This window comes from Phyllostomus hastatus, unplaced genomic scaffold (genome assembly GCF_019186645.2).
Source record: "Phyllostomus hastatus isolate PE091 unplaced genomic scaffold, TTU_PhHast_1.1 phas_contig_36, whole genome shotgun sequence".
Taxonomy (NCBI): domain Eukaryota; kingdom Metazoa; phylum Chordata; class Mammalia; order Chiroptera; family Phyllostomidae; genus Phyllostomus; species Phyllostomus hastatus.
Genome location: NW_025333862.1, coordinates 6,433,896 through 6,449,536, shown reverse-complemented (window position 1 = coordinate 6,449,536; position 15,641 = coordinate 6,433,896). Strand labels below are relative to the sequence as shown.

Genomic DNA, 15,641 nt, shown 5'->3' with positions numbered 1-15,641 from the left:
CCCATAAACTGAAAAGTCGGGAGTTCGATTCCTAGTCAGCACACATGGCTGGGTTGTGGGTTCAGTCCCCGGTTGGGGACCATATATGAGGTCCCTGGCTATGCCACTAACAAGATGCAACTGATCGATGTTTCTCTCCCTTTCTCTCTCCTTCATTTCCCTTCTCTCTGAAATCAATAAACGTGTCCTTAGTTGAGGATAAAAAAAAGTATGCATCCATTTGCTGGCTGCGTGGGGTTGAAGGGAACAACCACATAAAGAATTAAGTTTATTCTCCTTAGAATGGTAATGGTAGTAACTACCAGCAACAGCTGAACCTCCACTGGCCCTTAACTAGGCTAGGGCGGGAAGATCAAGGGACTAGGATGGAGTCAATATGAAGAACTTGATACCCTTCACACCATTTCTGATGGCCCAGATCTCTGTTGCACTGGCTGCAGAGGGCCTCAACCGCAACGTTCCTATCACTATAGCCTATATGGAAGCAAGCTCTGTCTGCATGTGGTCTCCTGCTATAACCCAGCTCCTCCTCCTCCCTTCCAGTTTACTCTAAAGCCCTCTGATTTTACATGAAATGAAACAGAAGCCTCTGCTGTAGTCATAGTGACCAGAAGCTCCTGCATGCTGCTCCCCACCTCATCTCCCTTCATCAAGGTCCCTGCCTTATTGGTCCCCTGCAGCCTCACCCCCACAGGAAGGACTCAGTGGTGATCTCAACTCTTCCTCCACTTGCACCACTCTTTGGATGTTCAAAGTCGTTACAGGAGGCTCAGAAGGGAAAGCGAAATTATAGTATCAATAGTCATAGCTGTTCTGATAGTAGTGGCTGTGGTAGTTGTAGTAATTGTAGCATAGTAGTATAGTATACGAAACACATTTCCAAGTAATAGTCATTGAGTACTCACCATGGGCCAGACACTGTGACATGCATTTAATCCCAGTTTCTGCTCATCACCAGGAGATGGGTGTTAGTACTTATTCCATCTCACACAGATGATAGGGTTTCCTTGGTAGAGGTGTACATGGAGTTCTGGATTCCAGTGGCAGAGCTGCAACAAAGGCCAGTTTGCCCATGACACCAGCTAAGGATGTCCTATTCTCCCTCCCCTTCCACTCCCAGCCCCAAGTCCCTATCCCCTCCTTCTTCACAGCACACAGCTGAATCTTGCAGCCCCCTTGACTAGATACACATTTGTACACTGCAGTGCAGGTAGCTTCAACTCATGCACAGACGGTTGTGAGTCACTTTTCTGGAACCTGGAACAATGTCGCTATAGAAGTTCATTTTATAAATGCCGATTTTTCCTAACTTACAATTTAACTGAGTTATGCTATAAATAGCACCAAAATCAGTTTGGACTCATGGGAGCTGGGGTCTACAAGATTTGCAAAGGAGAGTTTCTTTCTCCTACTGGACATATGACCTGCCTTAGGAAACATTTGAAATAGACAAAGTTGTCTTGGATCACCGCCTATCACGCTCTACTCCCTCTCCCTGAGACCTCTCCCTGAGACCCCTCCCTGAGAAGTTCTTGTCTACTTTCACCTCTAAGGAGACCTTCCCCTGCCCCACTGAAACCCCTGCCTTCTTCCAGGCTTGGCATACTCTCCTTCCCGGCTGTCTCAGCTCATGACCGACCCCCCATGGAACTTAGGCTCTGGGGTCAGCAAACCTAAAGGGCTGCTGCTTCTTCAGTGGCTCTGAATCAGAGCTCAATGGCTTTCTAGAAGTTACTGGCTACTTCATCAAGGATTTCTCAGAAGCAGAATCCTCAGGTAAGTGGTGTTTTACCTCAGAAGGGTAAAAAAGAAGAAATAGATGCCCCTCTCGGCTATAGAAAACAGGCATTTCTAAATTGGGAGTGACCTGTGTATCTTTTGCACCATTTATGTTCCTGTCCTCTGGGTCCTCAGTCTCCTTGCCCCATGGAGCTTTCTTCCCTGGATCTGTGGATCTGCTTCTTTGGAGCCTGCACAATGGTTTCACCACAGAGGTCAAATATCTGTTTCCAGCACTGGTCACTCCTCCCTGCCTTCTTTCTTTTTCTTTGTGGGGTACAACTGAGGAGCTGAGGGACTTCATTCATTGCTTCACAGCCGGTGGCAGCTGGCAGCTGGCAGCCCCTGGGACTGAGGCAGCACTCTAACTGGCTTCATTGTGTTTTGCCATGGGAATCTAGCACCCCACGGTCACCTCCACCAACAGAACCTATTACCTGAAACTCCTATCATGAGCCAACCACACCAGAAATGCTTCCTCCTGGGCACTGGCCTGCCTCTCAGCAGACATCAAAATGACACAGACATTTTACCACACGGTGTGGATAATTTCTTAAGAACATGAAGGCCCTTCTGGAAGAGATGTGAAGCGATCTCTAGGGCTTTCCAGTAATATTCTTTCCTCCCAGAGACAGTCAATGTGAGAAATCCACTTCCGGAAGGTGATCACCTCCCTCCCACACCCCGCCACCCCCGGGCCTGTGCTCTTGAGGAAAAGGCAGCATCACGTCCTCCCAGCAAGCGGAGGCCCTCTGATTTCCACTGCTCTCAGCAGGCCTGACTCACAACGAAACTGCAACTTCGAGAACACGAGGGGCCAGGATTGCAAGAAGGAAATACAGGTGAACACACGCAAACTGCCTGAGGAAAAGGTTTTGTTCCTCTTACAGAATGGCACTTCAGCTGGGCAGAAGTTGTGAACTGGAAGTGACTGAAGGAGCCTGCAGTCATGCTGACCTAGTGGATTTGGCAGAGAGGGAAAGTATGCATCAGAACCACACGTGCCACCTAAGTCCTGCCAAAGAGAACAGATGCAGCAGGGTTGGGAGGGGAGTTAGGGGAATAACAAAAGTCTGGGATGTTAGCTTTGGAACGTATCTTAGAAAAGTAACTCTGTCAAACCTCCACCTTGCACATGCAGAAAGGAAGCCTGGAAGATGGAAAGGAATGTGTTTGGGATCTCACAGTGGAAGGTCCAGGGCTGGTTACTGTTCTAGACATCTAAGCCAGAACTCGTTCTATTGTGGGATTCACTCCCCCAGCACTTGCCCCCCAGCTTCCTGCAACATCCTCAGAATATTGGGGTTGAGATCCTGTTGTGTTCCAAGTCTTCAGGTCCACCAAGAGATACATCCAGTTCTATAGCAGCATGAGCATTACCACACAAAAGCATTAGCAACCACAACTCAGATGTCTTGACAGCTTGTTATGGGCCAGGCACTCACCTAAGCACCTTTGGGCATTTCATTCTGTTCCTACAGCAACAGCAGCAGTCATCAGCTCCAACTGTAGATACTCCATCATAGGAGAGCTCAGAAAATTGTCCAAGTGGTGAGGGGCAGAGCTGGGCTGCAAATTTAGTCCAAAAGCAGGGTCCACACACTTAACCATCACACTCTACTGCAAAGATCAGCCCCAAAGCAGGGCACATCGTGTGTTTTGCAGTAACTGAACACTTGGACCCAGAACGGTGAGTGTTGGCAAAGTGGGGAAGATGAGTGCTTTGCTATCAGAGATCTAGCCTTTGCTGTCATATGTGTATGAGGTCTGCCACAAAAGAGAGGCTTCAGTGCACAATTCTTAGCCACTCTTTCGTGAAATCAATCAATCGACTCCTTGATACCAATTTATATCCAACCTCCTGCTTGATGCTTCTGACCTTACTGCCACCAAAAACAGTCCCAGATCACCCAAAAGCCAAGGTTCAAACAAATTCTCTTCAATTTTTTGAAAAACCAATACTTTTAAAAGCATTGATACAATCGTCAAAATTAGCCAAAACTTGTTGGACTTCCTTAAACGTATCTTAAAGTTTAGTGGTGTGTTATTTTGAACTGCATTCAAAGTTTAAATCATCTTAGGGCCTCAGGAGTTCTTAGTCCAGCTCTGGAAAAAAAGAGATTCTGCTTCCACTCATTCCGTAGGGAGTCTCCCACAGTTGAAAGGGTAACAGGGATCAAGGTTTAATCCAACTACAAAATGTGTGGCCCAGTTCCTAAAACAATGCCTGCCTTATCAGTCATTTCTAAACTAGCCAGATCAGTAACAGCCCCTGACTGCATATGACCCTCGATTTTGCATGAGGTGAGAAAAGAATAAAAAAAATTGTATTAATTTGATTGGCTAAATCCTGGAAGTTGGACTGGGAAATGTCTAATTTTATTTTGTAGGTTATTCTGAAAACTGAGAAAGTACAAGCCTAACCAAAGAGAAAGCAAAGCTTTTTAACGTTGTGTCAGAACTGAAGGAGAGAAAGAAATACAAAGAAGAATTAAAAGTGGAAGTGAAAAGTGGAACCCAAAATAAGCCTACAGTAGAGTCCCTCTAATAGCCCTGCACCGCCTGATCGCACACAGCACCTCAACCGTGTTGAGGCCAGGGGCCCCTTGGAGAAGGGAGTTTACAGTAATAGGTAAAACACAGCACATCAGCCCCTAAAATCGCATGGTTTCTGACTTGAAACCACAAACACTGCGTGTGAGGAAGCACTTCAGCTTCCATGACATACATGATGCGCACAGGAGTTACAGCGCTTAAAGGACCGTACTGGCTATTTGGAAACTCTGAATAAAGAAGACAACAGTGAGGCAGTGGGCTCCTTCCTGCTCCATGCAGACCAGGTGCCCTGTAGCTGTATCCCTCACCCCTTCCTCGGAGGCCAAACTTTCATCACCCTCCTCCTACTCATCTGCACTCAGAGACTTTTGTTAAACACTCAGGCCAGAGATTCTTAAAGGGTGGTCCAAGGACCCCTGAGAGGCCCTCCCTTTTCCAACTATATATTTATGTAATGTGAGGCTGGATTTTCTTTACACACTTCAACCACAACAACATATCACAACACACTGAATGTAGAAGCAGATGTAAAAATACAAGTTCTTCTATTAAAGCAGTATTTACAGAGATTTGGGACAAATGTCAAACAATGTCACTCTTCTCACTAAATGTGTTCTGACTTGGAAAATATAGCTATTTCTCATAAAAATTATGTTATTTGTGTTAACATGTAATGGGTTTTTAGTATTATTACTTCAAAATGTCATAAATAGACATGCTTTTAATTTCTCATTTTCAGTTTCTAATATAACTATTGATAGACATAACTCACATAAGTAAAAGCTCTTCAACGATTTTTAAGAATGTAAAGAGTCCTGAACCCTAATGACTTAGAGAATCTAGGACCACACTGGATGTAACAGCACACTCCCACTCCCTCCCTGGGAGACTTTATGACCTAAGGCTGGCATGTAAATGACATAGTCACAGCAGAAGTAGCATGAATCCAGAATGGAGGGAGAATTTGGCTCTTCCCATGCAATGCAGATGTATGTCTAAAGCACACATTAAAAACACAAGGGGTATAGGCCCTGGCCAGGTAGCTCAGTTGGTTAGAACAGTGTCCTGATACACCAAGGCTGCAGGTTCAATCCCCAGTCAGGGCACATACAAGAATCAATCAAGAATGCATAAATAAGTGAAACAACAAATTGATGTCTCTCTCTCTCCCCCCACCCCCCTTCTTCTCTCTCAACAATCAGTTTTAAAAACACACACAAGGAGTCTGGTTGAGCAGTAGAGTTAGGGGTACATTTTAAAGATAAAGATCAGAATAGACAAGATGAAGTAATCAACTTTTTGCTGTCTTGAATAAAGTTTCTTGAAGGAGATGGTGCTTTAGGGGTACTGTGGTGGGAGGCTATGCCAAACCATGTCTTTTAGCACCTCTGTAATTATGTCTCAGAGACAAATGCAGTAGAAACTCTTTTTTGTCTGCACATATTCTAAGGCTAGAAAGGGAACCTTACCCAGAAAGGTCAAGTGGCAGCCACTGAAGGGTTAAGTGGGGAGGGGAGGGTATTGGTGTCTAGAAATAATCATTCTGGCTAAAAAGTGGAAAACAGTTTGGAGAGTGGATATTAGAATATCAATTAGGCTTTATTTTGAAGCCCATAAGAGATAGGATGATAGCTTGAATCAGACGATTAATGATAATGGAAATGGAGAGAAATAAACAGATTAGAAAGATGTTTGTAAAAAAAATCTGGAGGACATGGAAATAGATCGCACACAAGTGGGCAAGAGAGAAGGAGAAACCAACAAGTTATTTCTAGATTTCTGGCTTGTATAATGGGTTAGATGGTAGTGCCATTTACTGATTAAGGAAGAGTGGATGAAGCTGAGACCAGAGAAAGAAGATGATGAGTTTAGTCTCATATTCAGAATCAACTACATAAACTAGGGTGGGCCAGGGCAATGAAAAGGTAAGCCTGTTGTTCAACAATTATAAGAATTTCAAGACAGTTACAGCAGGGCAAGGACAGGACTTTTCCAAGTGTGGGACCCTGTGTGACCACACAAGTCTCAGAGCCACAAAGCCAGAGTTTGAGGTGTCAGCCATCCAGAAAAGATTTGAGTAAACTCAATCCCATCACACTAACAGCATGGGAGCCACTTGTGCCCCCAGCGCAGAAACCCACTTGCTATCCTAGGTTGCCATGCAAACAGAGCAAAACAGCTATATCCTCTGGGTAACAGGAGACGTCCAACACCCGGTATCCTGGCTCCCATAAACCAGATGTCTCATATGACAAGTTACAGATCATGGTGCGCCCTAAGGAAAATCCAAATTGCTTGATTCTCCTCATTGCACAAAGGGGAATTCCACATTGGCTGTCCAGAGATCAGCCCTTCCGCTGTGGTTTGGTGTCTGCCTCATCTGCCTGCCACGATCTTCGGAGCGGCACCCAGTCGGGTTTGCATACACTTTGCTTTACAGGGCCAAGGGGTCGGCCCCAGCTCAGCTCCTTCAACTCACCAGTCCTTTATTATAAAGCACCCCCGGCACAAGACCAAAGTCAAAGGAGCCTGGAACAGGACTAGGGCACAGATCCCTGCCCCTTGGGCCCCCGCCTGGCCTCGCTTGGGGGTGTGATGCCAGACTTGGGTTGACCAGGCCTGTTGCAGCACAGACACTGAGGAAGTCTCTGACTGGGGAGCTACGGTTATTCAAGAGGATACTCGAAATTTCAAGCTGGGGAACTATTTGTATGCACTAGATGTCCTAGATAAGAAGAAATGAAAGTCCCACTATCAGCCATGAAGTAGTAACTCCTAATGGGTGAGCAGGAGCCAGTCCCCAAGGGGATTCTTCATCAGGACAGTGATCCCATTGCCCTAAGAAGCCACCATTCCACCTTCTCTGCCTGCAAAATGAACCTGTCTGTTCCCTCCTAGATGACCCTATTAGCAGGTAAACTGGCTGAACCCTGAGTCCAGCAAGCCCAGATTCCTTAGCCTTCCTTTCGAAGATCCAGTGCAGCCCACAGGACTTTCCTCACATTTGGGTCTGAGTTGTGAAATTGCTCAAGGGGCAGGGCAACTATACCAAGAAGGCTGTCATTTTGCTGAGGGTAGATGGGAGGTGACTTCTTATAAGATCTAGTGTACTATGAATAAGACCCTCCAAACTGTATTCACACACACACACACACACACACACACACACACACACTGGCAGTTCTTATCTACCTAGACTCCTCTGCAACTAAACCAGTGAAACTCACTGAGTGGAACTCTACAGAAACCATATTAGGACGTCCTGGGCTGATATGCCTTTAGACCTTTGGACTTTACCCATGCCCCTTCTCCCTGACATCCTGCAGCAATGAACAGCAGAGCAGGGAGGCAGGGAAAGCGGCTTGTGGGTGGCATGTGAGAGGTGTCCCGGCCTCGGACTATCTGCCTCTGGACTTCTTGTTGGGTGAGACAAAAAAAATAATAATATCCCTTGCTTTTTTAAGCCATGCTTATTTAGTCAGATTTTCTCTTTTTGCAGCTGAATGCCAAAATTAGGGAATATTTTAGAGCAGGGGTGCAAGAGAAGAAATCTTTTCCCCTCCCACGACCTTCCTCTTATTTTCCAGTCAGCCCCCACTGAAAAATTCATTTAAATTCAATTTAATAAGCATGTATTAGATACCCCCTGTGCATCTGGACTTGAGGGAAGTTTAGACTCAGACCATTTAACCTCAAGGAGCTCACAATTTGCTGAGTGGCATTTGTACCCTCTTGAAATCCTCAAGATCAAACAGGGCCCAGACTGACACTCCTTCCATCCACAGGTCCTGCTCTCTGGCTCTCTTCCCTACACGGGCTCTTCCCTTGGACTAAAACCCAAACTCACATCTCCTAACATGCAGATTGTCAACATTTATGGCTCAGAGGTGACCTACGAGTCTGGGACTTATGGACCCTAAGGACTTTTCTAATAAAGAGATTATCTTCACAGCCTTGAGAAATAGGATGACTCCTATTTTTGTTGTTCTCCTTGTTTTGCCAGTATGAAAGAAGAGGGTCTCAATTTTTCCCAAAATGTTCACCCCTATTCTCTGGTATCAGCTTGATATCAATCCGGAGATGTGTTGATAGGAAACATATTGTTATCTCTATTTGTTAATTAAGAAAATGCATCACAAAATTTGCCTATGGTTATCTCTGACCAACTAGATTCTGAAATTTTGAGATAAGAGAGGACAATGATTTCAAATCAATGGGGAAAGCATCAACTATTCAACAAATGGCTTATGGAGTAAAGAAAGATAGAAATGATTTTTGCCCACTTGCCTCCTCCATGCCATCTTGTGCATGAAGGTACATATTGTATATACATATATGTACATATATATATCTCAAATCACAAGAAAGTGGAAGAGAAGCTCCTTGCCTCCCTAAGTTGCTCCCCCATCACTCTGAGTCCTTGCCTATATCCAGACCAGCCTCCTTAGCATTCTTCCTCCAGCCCTAGCCAAGGCTCCCAGGAAACTATGCTATTCTCATCCTAATATAATAAAGAGGAAGCTGTGTACCTGGCACCTACCATGGGCCAGACCCTGTGCTCAACACAAGGTATACACAGGATAACAAAACAACATCCTGCTTCAGAGAGCTTACAGCTGATGGGGGGAGACAAGGTGTGGACATGGATGACAGCTGTAGGCTTGTAGGTTTAGTAGTGGAGGAAAGCACAGGGCATGGTGGCAAACAAAAGTTAGAGTGGTCCATGCTGCCTGCATTGAGGAGAACCTCAGAGCCTTGCCCTTGTTCAGGTCCTCCGCCCTAACTGCTCTGCTACATTAAATCTGCACTTGGAACACTCAGCTCAGAGAGGGGTCAGCCTAATGGGCTAAAGCAGACCCAGACCAGAAAACTCAGGAACCAAGAGCAAAGAAGAGAAGAAAGGATGCAAGACCCAGCTCCTGGCTCCTCTGTTTCCTGGTTATAAAATGAAGTCCTCCTAAGCCCAGTTCACATCTGGCAGGAGAAGCAATTCCTGTGTTAGCACCACTCCTATTTCCAAAAGGCTCTTTCTCCCTTCATGACTCTTGGGTTTCTATATTAACACTCCCCAAAGGATTGAGAGGAGAGGTTGCAGTCCCCGATTCTGGCTTACAAGGTACAATTACAGAGTGGTCCCCCTCGCTTCTCCCTCCTACTCATTCCATCCTGACCTTAGTGTGTCCACTACACTTGTCTAAAACAGCTCCTTCTCTGATGTGGCAGGCTCAGAACCCAGCGCCATTCAAGGTGTCCCAGTACTGATGCAGGGGGGCAAGGAAATAACAGAAATCGGGAGATGTCCTACAACCTGGTCCATTTGTTAGTTCCCCAAGCTCCATCCCATGCGAGGCCCAAGGCCATACTGTTGCCTCCCAGGACAAATAGAAAACAGACACAAAGAAATCAAGGGACATGCCCCGGATTTGAAGAGGGACAGAACCAGGACAGAGTCCAGGCCTTCAGCACTCAATCCCAGGTCAGTGTTCTCCCCATTATTGTCTTCACTGGTGGAAGAAGCCCCTGTGGTAGCAGGAGGTCAGGGCACACAAGACCCCCAGAGACTTCCCAGAGACCTGAAGAAGTATGTCACTGCCCCCATCTTTCCTAACTAGAGAGAGAGTAACGTGCCTCATTACATCTGGCCACTCTGCCCCTCGCCCCCCGCCCCCCCCGCCCAACACATGCACATACATTCACATGTCCAAATCCAAGACAATAAAGGCTTCTTTGGGAAAGGAGAGAAGAAATAGGTAAAAGAAAAGAAAGGGGTCTGCAAGCCAGCCTTCACGGAGTCCTCACTTATTTTCTGTGTTATTTCTACTTCTTCCTCCCCATCTTTCAAGCTTCAGTCTCCAGCCATAGAAGCTATAACTAAAATAGCTTCTATGAAAGCTATTAGTGGGTGACTGAGGGTGAAGATGCTGCCAACACCCTCTGGCAGGGAAACATAAATTCCCCCTGCTAAGAGCAGTCCAGAACCTGAAAGGCTGCCAGCTGGGGAAGTGCCATGCAGCCTCCAATCCAATCTTTTCATTCCATACACTGGGAAGAGTGCAGAGCAGAGTAAGGAGCATGGATGGTGCCAGTGTCGGGCCAGCCTGGGTACAAACTCTGGCCCTCTCACTTAGCACTCATGTAACTTTGTGCTGGTTACTTAACATCTCTGGCCCCAGCCTGCTCGCTAGAAAATGGAGGTAATAAGGGTCATGCTGACTGGTAGTTACCAAACTCATGATAGGAGTGAACTACTCTTACTTACTTCCCCACAAGTCCTGGGACAGCCGAGGAGGTGGACATGTGGTCCCAAGTGTCTCAGAGAACCCAGAGCCAGAGAAGAAGCCTGGAGCTCATCCCACATTCCTTTCCATCCTGTGGGAAGTCAACATCTTCAAGGGGCAGCCTTGGAACAGAAAATGAGAGAAGCAGAAGGCAGCTTTCACTCAGGAAATCTAAGGCCCTAAGAGTTGAGGTGACTCCCTAATTCAGCAAGGAGAAGCCCTGAGTATTCAACTCAGGTTAAAAAAGGGATCCAATTATTTCTCAACCCCCGTATACTCTGGAATGGCCAATTTGTCCACGTCACTATGACCTAGGAGCACGTGAAGGGAACCCACAACTGTGGGCTTCTGCGCACAGAACAGCTGTCCATCCCAGGAAATCAACTTTTTTTTATTAAGAGAAGCTGAAAAATTATTTTAAAAGAAGTAGCTAATTCTAAATATAGCTGTAGTGCAGAAGTTCTTCAATCATCCTTTTTGCTTACGATGCAAAAAATTAGCACTTAACGAAGTTCATCGAATGCAAAGAGTGGTCTACGGAAGGGAGGAGGAGCTTTCGTCAGGAAACATGTGGGTTTTTTTTTTATGAATGGGGACAATATAAAAGGGGACACAGAAGGTGAAGGTCTACACACCAGGGCCTTGCTCTTGCAAAACCAAACCACAAGGCCTACTCACAGGAGGCAGAGCACCACCATGCCCAGCTCAGCACTTATCTGTTGCCTGGTCTTCCTGGCCGGCGTGGGTGCCAGCCCAGACCAGAGCAGGCTATCTGAGAACAACTGCAGTGACTTCCCAGCCAACCTGCCCAATATGCTTCGAGAACTCCGCACTGCCTTCAGCAGGGTGAAGACTTTCTTTGTGAGTATGATGCCTCCTGTCCTTCCTCCCTGAGACCACCTGAACTAGGCATTCTGCTAGAGCTGCAAGATCACTCCTTCCTGTTCTCTTCCGTCCCCAGCACTCATTGCCCCCAAAGTTAAATTCTTAGAGACTCCCCCAGTCAAGCTATGGGTTCAAAGAGTTAAGCTAAGCCCAGATGATGCACCGAATGTGCAGGTTAAAAGCTGCCTACAGGAAAAAGCACTCTCTCTCTCTCCTGTGCTCAGAAACTTTTTACAAGATTCTGCTGGAGGTCAATGCTTTGTTTTCTGGGAGAAATCACAAAGTGGGTGACTGAGGGTGAAGATGCTGCCAACACCCTCTGGCAGGGAAACATAAATTCCCCCTGCTAAGAGCAGTCCAGAACCTGAAAGGCTGCCAGCTGGGGAAGTGCCATGCAGGGGGGATCCTGCGTGAGGAGCTGCCTCCCATTCCCAGAGAGCCCAGAAAGCTGCAGCCAGCGAGAACAGGACAGGGGTGGGGGCGGGGAGACAGGAGAGAGCGCTGAGAGGCTGACATGGGTGGTTTCTTCAAACCCAATGTGTCTGCAGGAGGAGGACCAGGACCAAGTTGAGCTTCTGTCTTGTCTTCAAAATTGGGCAGATTGTTTTAAGTAATTTGATCCCAAGGGGAAGGACCTGATTTAACTAAGGGTTCCAGTACTGAGAATGCCTCATTTTGAAAACGCTCCAGTTTTGGGCCAGGACTACATTGATTAAATATCAAAAAGTCTATAATAAAGGACATTCATTTCAGGTATTTCTCCAAACCTCAGCTTTATTCTCATTTTGTTCTTCTTGCAGCAAATGAATGACCAGCTGGACAGCATGCTGTTGAATGGGTCCTTGCTGGAAGACTTTAAGGTGAGAGCCGGGTGGGTGGGTGAGTGAGTGTGATCCTTGACTAGGAGAAGTGAGGCTCTGCCTCACACCCGCAGGGAGCTGGGTCTGCTTTCTTCTCTTGAAAAGGAGAAGTGGAAAGATCTTAACTCAGCATAAGGCCAACCAGAGGGTTACAAAGGGCTCAGTCCTGGGGGGAGGTGGCTAAAGAGAGGTCCTTGGGGACAAAGCCATGCTCTCCAGCTAGTGGCAGCAGCCCTTTCTCCCATTCACCCCCACCTCCACCCCATGCTTCTGCCCTTAGGGTTACCTGGGTTGCCAAGCCTTGTCAGAGATGATCCAGTTTTACCTGGAAGAGGTGATGCCCCAGGCTGAGAGCCAGGGCCCAGACATCAAGGAGCACGTGAACTCCCTCGGGGAAAAGCTGAAGACACTCAGGCTGAGGCTGCGGCGCTGTGTGAGTAGCAGGCTTGTTCTCTTCCTTTCGGCTTTTCAGAAACTCCAGAACACTGCCTCATCCCCTCATGCCACTCACACCCAGGCACAGGCACGCAGAGCGGCAGGAGCCCGCTCATTTCTCTCTGAGCAGGGGGTGGGGTGACTGCTAGGCATTTACATGTGAAGATTTGCAAATAGCTTTCCTGTTATTTGTGAGTCATTTGTGGGTTATTAACTGCTCCCCTGTCTCTTTATGAAAGGGGCCCAGAGCTTTCGTCAGGGCTCCCTTGTCCCTTGAGACCTAAGTAAGCCCTGGCTCCAGTGGGAGGAGACAGGAGGTGAGGATACGAGGGGAAGGAAACTCCACTTCCTTCTTATTCTGAACCTTTTGAAAGCAGACTGACAGGATTTTCCTGGGTTCTTTAGAAGGGCCCTGAGGTTAGTGTCTGTGAACAGGATAATTAATCTGTTTCTCCAACTGAAATGATACCGTCATCAGTGGTTTCCTTGGTTCTCTTGCAAATAATGGAAGATCAGTAGATTTGGGTCTCTATTCGTAGGATGGAACTATCAAAGTGTTCTGTCCTCATAGCTGAGAGCGTGTCTCTATTTCTCAGGGACTTAGAAATGGTCTGCAGTTCTGGGACTGAGGGGAGGGACAGGACAGAGAAGCAGGAAAGGACAAAAAGGCTGGCTCAGCATCTAGGCAGCACTGTGCACGGCAGGGGAGGAATCTCCGAGACCAGGGCTTTCAGCAAGCCTTGCAAACATTTCAGACTGGCTTTCTGACTGGCTCCTGGGCTATGTTTCTTCTCTGTCTGGAGGGGAAGAATGAGAGGTAGGGTTGGCCAGGGGAAGGCATTCAGGATGAGTTTGGCCCCTACTTCTTTCCACCAGCTTTCCCCCCACATGCTATGGACTCAGGAGCTGGGAGCCAGAATCTTTAACACTTTCTCTTTTCTTCCACAGCATCGCTTTCTGCCCTGTGAAAACAAGAGCAAAGCAGTGGAACAAGTGAAGAGTGCCTTTAGTAAGGTGAGCTTGCATGGTGGCAGAGAGGGTTTGGGGAATAGGACCTCTGACCACTCCCCAAGGGGCAGAGGTTGGCAGATGCTAAGTTGTCCCCATCCTTCGTTGGGAGGGACTGTGGGAACCTAACAGATGGTGTGACCTCCTCGGCCAGTGAGGATCTGCCGCCTCGGTTATATTTGTTTTCTGTGAAGTCTCTTTGGGGGTTTCTAAATGACTGCTCCCCGCCTTTGCAGGCCTGTGGGTTGAGCCAGCCAACCAGCCTGTGAACACAGTGAGCTAGGTGCTGGGGAGAGTGACAAAGGAAACAGAAAGTAGCTTGTTGGGAATCCAGGCCGAAGCCACACGTGCAGGAAGCTGACACGTGAATGTGCACACACAAACATACCCAGGGGTTCACCCTAGACTCCTCAAAACTCAGGCAGAGCAGGAAGCAGGATCCTCACTTATCTAGAGTTGGTCCATGCCCACTTTCCATCTGCCACTCACTACTCCCAAGGTACCTGAAAATGGCAACTCTCAAGCCAAATGGGGTTTCACACTTCCAACTGTTCGTGAACATTTAAATCCCATTTCCCAGAAGTCTGTGGCCTGTGCCTTCTTTGGTGTCTGGGGACAGACCCTGGGCAGGGGTCCAACATCAGGGCACATGAATCCCCTGACACAGGCCGGAACAGCTGGGCGAGTCCTGCTCAATCTGTTGGTGGAAGAGAATAAACCTAAAAGAAGCTCCCTTCTCTCCTTTCTCACTGTCCTGTTTTCAGAGTGGTTCCTCTAAATGTTTTTTCATCGAATTCTGAATAAGCATCATGTGAGCACATGACTTTTAAAATTGTTGAAAAGGCACTGTTTTGAAGACTGTGCTTTGCAGACTGGATATTCCTCTTGCCGCCCACTGCTAGCCATGCCTCGCATCAATGCATAGCTTTTCTCATGGCAGCTGGACATATCCTCAGGTTCTCTGGGTCCATCCTTCATCTCCCAACTTGAGGGGTCGAGTGCAGCTTCTGGGCCCCAGGACCACAGCATCCAAGTGAGAGGCCAACTTTATTTATTCACTCAGATTGCGTTTTCACTAAACATTTCTTATCTCCCCACACAGCTCGAAAAGAAAGGAGTCTACAAAGCCATGAGTGAGTTTGACATCTTCATCAACTACATAGAAGTCTACATGACAATGAAGATGAAAAAATGAAACATCCTAAGGAACAAAACATCCAGGATGATGACTCTACTGGACTCTTAGGAATAAATTAAAGATCTCCAGAATCGGATCCAGGGTTCCAGGAGAGATGGACCAGCTCCTTGGAGAACCCCAGAGTACCTCTCTCCTAGAATATTTATTACCTCTGATACCTCAACTCCCACTTCTATTTATTTCTGAGCTTCTCTGTGAACTATTTAGAAAGAAGCCCAATATTATAATTTTTTCAATATTTATTATTTTCACCTGTGTTTAAGCTGTTTCCGTAGGGTAACACCTTATGGTATTTGAGTGTTTTAAGAGAAATTGTAAGTTATATAATGAAAAAAAATGTTTCTTGGGAAGCCAACAGAAGCTTCCATTCTGAGCCTGACCATATTTTGTAGCTGTTGAGCTGTTTTCCCTGACCTCCCTCTAATTTCTTTTGTCCCTGGGCCTGGGGCTCCTGGAGTGTTATAAAGATCTCCTCCTCTTAGGAAGAGAAACTAGAGAGCCCTTTGGTGACTACTATCCCAGTGGCTCAAAGGGATTTCCCTGACCTCATTCCCCAACCACTTCATTCTTGAAAGCTGTGGTCAGCTTGTTATTTATAACAACCTAAAATTGGTTCTAATAGAACTCAGTTTTAACTAGAAG

At 46.8% G+C, this 15,641-nt stretch overlaps 1 protein-coding gene and 1 long non-coding RNA gene across 2 annotated transcripts in view; one reads left to right on the top strand and one right to left on the bottom strand.

Moving 5' to 3' along the window:
* LOC123820639 overlaps nt 1–12,769 on the bottom strand; it is a 25,574-nt gene extending 12,805 nt beyond the window's left edge. The window contains exons 1-2 of the long non-coding RNA XR_006786002.1: nt 12,645–12,769; nt 906–1,049 (exon numbers count right to left, since the gene is read on the bottom strand). This is a non-coding gene — a long non-coding RNA (uncharacterized LOC123820639). The remainder of the gene's footprint in view (nt 1–905; nt 1,050–12,644) is intronic.
* On the top strand, nt 11,310–15,641 carry IL10 (interleukin 10). Its single transcript, XM_045841501.1, has 5 exons — nt 11,310–11,474; nt 12,299–12,358; nt 12,639–12,791; nt 13,742–13,807; nt 14,904–15,641. The coding sequence occupies exons 1-5, from the start codon at nt 11,310–11,312 to the stop codon at nt 14,994–14,996; spliced, it is 537 nt and encodes a 178-aa protein (XP_045697457.1). The 3' UTR covers nt 14,997–15,641.